At 42.8% G+C, this 9951-nt stretch overlaps 1 protein-coding gene across 1 annotated transcript; it reads left to right on the forward strand.

Annotated features, from left to right (window-relative positions):
* Positions 1–1734: 1734 nt before the first annotated feature.
* On the forward strand, positions 1735–4663 carry LOC120046729 (cystatin). The gene is made up of 3 exons (XM_038992186.1): positions 1735–2047; positions 3641–3751; positions 4316–4663. Exons 1-3 carry the CDS (start codon positions 1841–1843, stop codon positions 4394–4396), a joined length of 399 nt encoding a protein of 132 aa, XP_038848114.1. The 5' UTR covers positions 1735–1840; the 3' UTR covers positions 4397–4663.
* Positions 4664–9951: the final 5288 nt, after the last annotated feature.

Below are 9951 nucleotides of genomic sequence, written 5' to 3' on the forward strand. Positions count from 1 at the left end.
GTCCCTGCTCATCTGTGTGAATTTGCCTTAGGCATGCTGCAAGGAGGCATGAGGACTGCAGATGTGGCCAGGGCAATAAATTGCAACATCCGTACCGCGAGACGCCTAAGCCAGCACTACAGGGAGACAGGACGGACAGCTGATTGTCCTCGCAGTGGCAGACCATGTGTAACAACACCTGCACAGGATCGGTACATCCGAACATCACACCTGTGGGACAGGAACAGGATGGCAACAACAACTGCCCGAGTTACATCAGGAACGCACAATCCCTCCATCAGTGCGCATACTGTCCGCAATAGGCTGAGAGAGGCTGGACTGAGGGCTTGTAGGCCTGTTGTAAGGCAGGTCCTAACCAGACATCACCGACTACAACGTTGCCTATGGGCACAAACCCACCATCGCTGGACCAGACAGGACTGGCAAAAAGTGCTCTTCACTGACGAGTCGCGGTTTTGTCTCTGGTCGGATTCGCATTTATCGTCGAAGGAATTAGTGTTACACCAAGGCCTGTACTTTGGCGCGGGATTGAGTTGGAGGTGAAGGGTCGGTCATGGTCTGGGGCGGTGTGTCACAGCATCATCGGACTGAGCTTGTTGTCATTGCAGGCAATCTCAACGCTATGCGTTACAAGGAAGGCATCCTCCTCCCTCATGTGATACCCTTCCTGCAGGCTCATCCTGACATGACCCTCCAGCATGACAATGCCACCAGCCATACTGCTCGTTCTGTGCATGATTTCCTGCAAGACAGGAGTGTCAGTGTTCTGCCATGGCCAGTGAAGAGCCCGGATCTCAATCCCATTGAGCACGTCTGGGACCTGTTGGATCGGAGGGTGAGGGCTAGGGCCATTCCCCCCAGAAATGTCCTGGAACTTGCAGGTGCCTTGGTGGAAGAGTGGGGTAACATCTCACAGCAAGAATTGGCACATCTGGTGCAGTCCATGAGGAGGAGATGCACTGCAGTACTTAATGCAGTTGGTGGCCATACCAGATACTGACTGTTACTTTTGATTTTGACTCCCCCCTTTGTTCAGGGACACATTATTCAATTTATTTTAGTCACATGTCTGTGGAACTTGTTCAGTTTATGTCTCAGTTGTTGAATCTTGTTATGTTCATACAAATATTTACACATGTAAGTTTGCTGAAAATAAACGCAGTCGACAGTGAGAGGACGCTTCTTTTTTTGCTGAGTTTACTTATATATCGTTTGCAAAATTCTTCATCTGTACAATATGAGTTTGAGGTTACATTCCTTTCACATTTCCACAAACTTAAAAGTGTTTCCTTTCAAATGGTACCAAGAATATGCAAATCAAATCAAATTCTGCTCCATTGGTGAGCAGGGTCTCGTGACATTTCATAATAGAATTTTTCAATTATGTATTTCGCTGTACAACCAGGCAAACAAGACTGGGTAAGCCAGTCGGCAGGTGAGTGTTGAGACAGTAACCGAAAGGTTACTAGATCAAATCCCCGAGCTGACAAGCTAAAAATGTGTAATTCTGCCCCAGAACAAGGCAGTTAACCCACTGTTCCTAAGCCGTAATTGTAAATAAGAATTTGTTCTTAACTGACTTGCCTGGTTTTATTTTTTAAATATTTTTTTTAAAGAGCCGTTTGGCAAAACAAACGCACTTTAATGCGTGTAAACTTTTGGGTCCTCCTCTTTAGGTTTTGGGTTGAAGTGATTGGTGGAATCAAGAACAAGCCCCACTCTCAGCAAGCAGACAGTGACGTCACCGTGTTTATATAACAGCATAAGAGTCGTCTGAGGCAAGGATTTGTTTGTTTGTTACGATTGGAGTCACGATTAAAAAATATATCAAAACGGGAAAATGATCATGGAATGGAAGATCGTCGTTCCTTTGCTCGCGGTGGCCTTTACCGTGGCGAGCGCCGGTTTGATCGGAGGCCCCGTGGCCGCAAATATGAACGACCAAGGAACGAGAGACGCCCTGCAGTTCGCGGTGGTCGAACACAACAAGAAAACAAACGACATGTTTGTCAGGCAGGTGGCCGAGGTTGTCAATGTACAGAAACAGGTCAGATCCTTTTCCATTTATTAGTTCACGACAAGATAATTTTGTTAGTTTGTGTAGTCTACCCAGTGAGCAAAATGACGTAGAAAATACGTATTTTCTCATTTTGGTATGTTCAAAATGGGTCTTTTATGGATGTCTTGTGTTATGGGTGTAAGATGGCACAGTGATGCCATCTGTTGGTAAATGTTCATTACTGCAACTCATGTATTTATACCGGGGTGCTTGAGATACCCGGGTGTGTTGTGATGTACAGAACAAAGCTGGTTACTCGCATGAATGTCTCTGTCTCGTCATTTAACATTTTATGGATGTATGGCATATTTATTATAATAATAAATTCCACCCAATCTGTCACATGGACTTATGTTAACTTTTTAAAATAGCTTTAAAGATGTTAGCGATGTTCAAAAGAATAAACCAACTACAATAACATTCATAGTAACGGTTATATAAATAACTGTTTATTGTTATGACTGATATATTTTTGTATATCTACCTTAGTTGAATGCACTGACTGTAAGTCGTTCTGGATAAGCTGAACGACCTAAATGTTTTTTTTTAAACGAACAAGGCATGCTGCGTATTATTCTAATACAAGTCGCCAACAAACAAGTACCAATTTGGTCAGTCCGGCCCAGACCAAATCTGAAAGAATCATAGACGTCAAGGCTGTTTCACAAGTTTGAACAGTACTATTCAGAGTACAGTACAATGTAGTTTAATTCAGTAGAGTACAATATGGTACATTCTACTGTACCTCATTTTCTCTACTGTGCTGTGCTGCGCTCTTCTGTACTGTACTGTGCTGTGAAACATAGATGTCTATGATTGGGACAAACAAGGCCAATCTAGGCAGGACCAAATCTTAACCAAACATAGACGCCCAAAAGACCTCGGGGCCTGTCCATGCTTATTGTGTTTGCTCATGTTTCATTCCTCAGGTGAAATGAGCCTAGTAATAGAACTAAGTCGCTAAGGATAAGAGCATCTGCTATATGACTGAAAATGGGAATGGGTCTTATTGTCAGGAAGTTCATCAGATTAACACAAGAGTACCACCACATTGAAAGCTCAATGATTGTCTGTGTTTATATGGCAATTTCCCAACCCCTCTGGATCAGTGCACATTTGCCATTATGCAGAGGACTATTCATTTCTAAACCAGGCGAGCATCTGCGCTGATTTGAGAACACAGCATAGAATGCGGAAGGGGTGGATCATGGATTGGATTCTGTTTTTTCCTGTTCAATTATTTATCATCCGTGCATGATAGGGAGAAGAACCAATCTAGGATTAGGCCAAAATGCTGTTTATCACCTCTGTTAGTTAACCTCATAGCCTAAGATAGTCAGAGTGCCAATCTGTTTTTGCTTTACTGTACTGTGTTTTGCATTACAGTTCTGCCAGGATTTGGCAAAAGAGCAGAAACAGAATGCCACCCTGGCCTAATCTAACATGACGTGGACAATCAATAAAACTTTCAAAATTACTTTGAAAGCAGATGTGATTTCTGTATATGTGAATGATATGATCCCATAAAATGATGGCCATGATTATAAAGATTGTTTGTGTAACCCACCCTCTTGCCTACAGGTGGTATCTGGGATGAAGTACATCTTCACAGTGCAGATGGCCAGGACCCCATGCAGGAAGGGAGGTGTTGAGAAGGTCTGCCCCGTGCACAAGGACACACAGATGGCTGCGGTAAGGACCACTAGGGCCTAGACTAGCCTGTTCCCAGATCGGTTTGTCCTCAGCCTAAGTGCCAGTCGGTTATCAGAGCTTCCTATATGTCCGGCTTATGACTGGTCCATAGATTGTTTATAACATGTTGAAAACAGTCATAGCACATTGGTAACTAAGAATTTAGACAACCGTTGATAAACTACTTAAAATTGCTCAGTTCAGTTGTTATTGCTATACACTGAGTATACAAAACATTAAGAACACCTGCTCTTTCCATGACAGACTGACCAGGTGAAAGCTATGTTCCCTAACTGATGTCACTTGTTAAATCCACTTAATTCAGTCCATGCCCTAACGAATTGAGGCTGTGTGTGCAGCCTTTGGCCATGTTCAAGACCATAAAAACGGATATATTGTGTGTAAATTGTGACTGATCTACAAATAATGAGTAGTTATTTATGACGCAAGTTGATTTGTAGATCAGGCAGTCGGCTGCAATGTCGAACAAGTCCATTGTCAAGTGTTCTGCTTGCTGAAAGGTTGTGTTACTATGCCAACTCATGTTGCTTTCTGTCTCCTCAGCCCTACAAGTGCACCTTCGAGGTGTGGAGCCGCCCCTGGCTGAGCGATATCCAGATGGTCAAGAACCAGTGCAATAGTTAAGACCCAATGAAGAGAACTTCAATCAATGTCTAGTCTACCCAATAACTAGTATTATCTAGTACTAGTGTTATTTGTTAGTCTTACCAATGCAGTTCAACCTCCTTGTCTAGGATGTATTCTTAGAATCCCACTAATAAAAGATTTTCAAACGTATTGTATCCCCACACTAATATAAGCACTTAATGCACACATTGCTGTCTTGAGAATGTAGTATTACAATGAAAATGATGCAACAGTTAACTAAATAAAGAAATGTTTTGGAACATTTACATGTGGTTATTTGCTTTATTTTGTTGCCATATGCCCAAACCTCTCCTTTACAAAGTAAGTTCTAGATGTGTTCTTTTCACATGACTGTGTCCAAAGTTGAGCAATACAACTGCCAGTCACACGCCCAATGAGTCACAGAACCCACAGAAAACAGGACGTGACAGATAAATGTAATAAGACAGATGGGCTCGTCTTTTTTTAGCCCAGTGGGCCTGTCAAACGTTTTTTATGTTGTGAAAAATGGGCCAGTATGGGGGGCCTCGGGGGGGGGGGGGGGGGGGCAAAGGTTCACCTTCCAACAGGTCAACACAGTATCTGAACCAGATCAAACATCTCTGGAGAGACCTGGAAATAGCTGTGCAGCAACGATCACCATCCAACCTGGCAGAGCTTGTGTGTATCTGCATAGAAAATGGTAGAAGCTCCCTAAATACAAGTGTGCCAAGCTTGTATCATCATACCCAAGAAGACTCGAGGCAGTAATCGCTGCCAAGGGTGCTTCAACAAAGTACTGAGTAAAGAGTCTGAATACTTATGTAAATATGATATTTCAGTTTTTATTTTGATTAATTTGCAAAAATGTCTAAACCTGTTTTTGCTTTGTCCAATATGGGGTATTGTGTAATGATTGAGAGGGGGGGGATTTAATCAATTTTAGAATAAGGCTGTAACGTAACAAAATGTGGAAAAGGTCTGGGTCTGAATACATTCCAAATGCACTAAAGCACAGCTAAGGGCTGAACCCAGGCAATCCTCATTGCGTCGCGCGTAAGAACAGCTCTTAGCTGTGGTATACACCCACTGGGGCCTTATTGCTAAATATATTATAGAATTAGTTTAAGCACGTGGTTGTGTACAGGCTAGGTTATATTCGTGAATTGACATTTGCAGGAAAATGTTGAAGCATTTGAGAAACGTTTTCTCATTCCAGTCTCTACAGCAGTGTTGAATAACTGCGGCGTTACTGATGTGTTAACTGGTGGGAAAAGTACCCATTTGTCATACTTGAGTAAGAGTAAAGATACCTTAATAGAAAATGACTCCAATAAAACACCACATCAGTGAAAGTATTTGGTTTTAAATATACCTAATATACCTATCAAAAGTAAATGTAATTGATCAAATATATTTGAAGTATCAAAAGTGTAAATCATTTCAAATTCCTTATATTAAGCAAAGCAGTCCACATTTCTAGTTTTGTGTTAATTACAGATAGCCAGGGGCACAATCCAACACATTTACAAACAATGCATGTGTTTAGTGAGGCCGCCAGATCAGAGGCAGAAGGGAAGACCAGGGATGTTCTCTTGATAAGTGTGTGAATTAGACCATTTTCCTGTCCTGCTAAGCATTCAAAATGTAATGAGTACTTCTGGGTGTCAGGGAAAATGTATAGAGTAAAAACGACATCATTTTGTTTAGGAATGTAGTGAAGTAAAGTTGTCAAAAATATAAATAGTAAAGTATTGATACCCAAAAAAACTACTTAAGCAGAACTTAAAAGTATTTTTACTTAAGCACTTTACACCACTGGTTAACTGTCAGTGATGACTTCTGCTTGGCAAGTCACTAAGATAGATCTTGTCTTGGCTTCTTAATACAAGACTACAGACATGTCCATGACTCAATACAATTAAAATTGTTATTTTTGTTGGTTAAATCATGGTTGCATAACCTGCCATTCAAGAAAAGTAGGACAGGACAACAAAAAAAGCACGTTTTATGAAATGAATAGGCTTCTGATTAAAACAAATATAAACATGTTTTATTTGGTCCCAACATGAATAGACATGGATAGCGTAACAAATATGGTGATTCTGCGTAGATTAGATTTCACAATTCACATTTATAATCGAGAAGCCCAATGACCGAACAGCCCCTGGCTAACACTAATAATTGAACTGGTACCCTGCAGCCCTGTATTGAGGGTCCTCAGTAAAGCCCAGGTTGGTGAAGTGTAGGACAGTGTATTCTCCTCTTCAACGAAGCAGTACACTGGGAAGCCCTGAGAATAGAGTCTCCTGGACATGCTGCTGACCAGGGCTTTGGCCAGGCCCTTTCCTCTGTTCCTATTGACAACATACCTTGAGCAGGATAGGAACCACAGCTTTGGTAATTGTTTCCCAGGGGGAACATATAAAGCACCCCTTGGTACGGTTCAGGTGAGACCTGTGTAGATGTTACATGCTCCGGGGTGTACTAACCTTAACCATTATTTGGGGAAATGCAAGTAAGTGACTGATGGGTTTAATGTTCCTGTAGCCCTGCTCGTCCCCATCGAACTAAGTCAATGTGTGATTCGTTCAGGGAGGAGACCCTCAATTCAATGCCACTGTAGAGGAAAGAGAATGGATATGATGATACAGACACATGGTTAAAAGAAAATGATGTTGAATATAATAAACTACATTCATCAATCTGACTCCAATATAATGTGAATAAAAACAGGCCCTGTATGTTTTTGGAGGAATCTAGTTACATCACCTCTCAATATAACTATATTGAACATGTTTCTATCTTGCACCGTTCTGCAATTATTAAGAGAATAGTTACAAATAGCTAATCCTGGTGGCCAATGTTTAAAGGTGGTAGCCAAGCATGTACAGTGGGGCAAAAAAAGTATTTAGTCAGCCACCAATTGTGCAAGTTCTCCCACTTAAAAAGATGAGAGAGGCCTGTAATTTTCATCATAGGTACACTTCAACTATGACAGACAAAATGAGAAAAAAAATCCAGAAAATCACATTGTAGGATTTTTAATGAATATATTTGCAAATTATGGTGGAAAATAAGTATTTGATCACCTACAAACAAGCAAGATTTCTGGCTCTCACAGACCTGTAACTTCTTCTTTAAAAGGCTCCTTTGTCCTCCACTCCTTACCTGTATTAATGGCACCTGTTTGAACTTGTTATCAGTATAAAAGACACCTGTCCACAACCTCAAACAGTCACACTCCAAACTCCACTATGGCCAAAACCAAAGAGCTGTCAAAGGACACCAGAAACAAAATTGTAGACCTGCACCAGGCGAGGAAGACTGAATCTGCAATAGGTAAGCATCTTGGTTTGATGAAATCAACTGTGGGAGCAATTATTAGGAAATGGAAGACATACAAGACCACTGATAATCTCCTTCGATCTGGGGCTCCACGCAAGATCTCACCCCATGGGGTCAAAATGATCACAAGAACGGTGAGCAAAAATCCCAGAACCACACGGGGGGACCTAGTGAATGACCTGCAGAGAGCTGGGACCAAAGTAACAAAGCCTACCATCAGTAACACACTACGCCGCCAGGGACTCAAATCCTGCAGTGCCAGACGTGTCCCCCTGCTTAAGCCAGTACATGTCCAGGCCCGTCTGAAGTTTGCTAGAGAGCATTTGGATGATCCAGAAGAAGATTGGGAGAATGTCATATGGTCAGATGAAACCAAAACAGAACTTTTTGGTAAAAACTCAACTCGTCGTGTTTGGAGGACAAAGAATGCTGAGTTGCATCCAAAGAACACCATACCTACTGTGAAGCATGGGGGTGGAAACATCATGCTTTGGGGCTGTTTTTCTGCAAAGGGACCAGGACGACTGATCCGTGTAAAGAACAGAATGAATGGGGCCATGTATCGTGAGATTTTGAGTGAAAACCTCCTTCCATCAGCAAGGGCATTGAAGATGAAACGTGGCTGGGTCTTTCAGCATGACAATGATCCCAAACACACCGCCCGGGCAACGAAGGAGTGGCTTCGTAAGACGGAACCCAAATAAACTCAGCAAAAAAAGAAACCTTTTTCAGAACCCTGTCTTTCAAAGATCATTTGTAAAAATCCAAATAATTTCACAGCTCTTCATTGTAAAGGGTTTAAACACTGTTTCCCATGCTTGTTCAATGAACAATAAACAAGAAATGAACATGCACCTGTGGAACGGTCGTTAAGACACTAACAGCTTACAGATGGTATGAAATTAGGTCACAGTTATGAAACCTTAGGACACTAAAGAGGCCTTTCTACTGACTCTGAAAAACACCAAAAGAAAGATGCCCAGGGTCCCTGCTCATCTGTGTGAATTTGCCTTAGGCATGCTGCAAGGAGGCATGAGGACTGCAGATGTGGCCAGGGCAATAAATTGCAACATCCGTACCGCGAGACGCCTAAGACAGCACTACAGGTAGACAGGACGGACAGCTGATTGTCCTCGCAGTGGCAGACCATGTGTAACAACACCTGCACAGGATCGGTACATCCGAACATCACACCTGCGGGACAGGAACAGGATGGCAACAACAACTGCCCGAGTTACATCAGGAACGCACAATCCCTCCATCAGTGCTCAGATTGTCCGCAATAGGGTGAGAGAGGCTGGACTGAGGATTTGTAGGCCTGTTGTAAGGCAGGTCCTAACCAGACATCACCGACTACAACGTTGCCTATGGGCACAAACCCACCATCGCTGGACCAGACAGGACTGGCAAAAAGTGCTCTTCACTGACGAGTCGCGGTTTTGTCTCACCAGGGGTGATGGTCGGAATCAAGTTTATTGTCGAAGGAATGAGCGTTACACCGAGGCCTGTACTCTGGAGCGGGATCGATTTGGAGGTGGAGGGTCCGTCATGGTCTGGGGCAGTTGTTGAATCTTGTTATGTTCATACAAATATTTACACATGTTAAGTTTGCTGAAAATAAACACAGTTGACAGTGAGAGGACGTTTCTGTTTTTGCTGAGTTTAGGTTCCACCTAAAAACCAAGAAGGGTTCTACTGAACCAAAAAGGGTTCTCCAATGGGGACAGCCAAATACTACACCGGCTCCGATGCTCGTCGGATGTGGCAGGGCTTGCAAGCTATTACAGACTACAAAGGGAAGCACAGCTGTGAGCTGCCAAGTGACACGAGCCTACCAGACGAGCTAAATTACTTCTATACTAGCTTCAAGGCAAGTAACACTGAAATATGCATGAGAGCATCAGCTGTTCCGGACGACTGTGTGATCACACTCTCCGTAGCCGATGTGAGTAAGACCTTTAAACAGGCCAACATTCACAAGGCCGCAAGGCCAGATGGAGTAACAGGACATGTACTCCGAGCATGCGCTGACCTACTGGCAAGTGCCTTCACTGACACTGTCAACCTGTCCCTGACTAAGTCTATAATACCAACATGTTTCAAGCAGACCACCATAGTCCCTGTGCCCTGGAACACTAAGGTAAACTGCCTAAATGGCTCCAGACCCGTAGCACTCACATCTGTTGCCATGAAGTGCTTTGAAAGGCTGGTCATGGCTCACACCA

The sequence above is a fragment of the Salvelinus namaycush genome, chromosome 4 (assembly GCF_016432855.1).
Source record: "Salvelinus namaycush isolate Seneca chromosome 4, SaNama_1.0, whole genome shotgun sequence".
Lineage (NCBI taxonomy): Eukaryota > Metazoa > Chordata > Actinopteri > Salmoniformes > Salmonidae > Salvelinus > Salvelinus namaycush.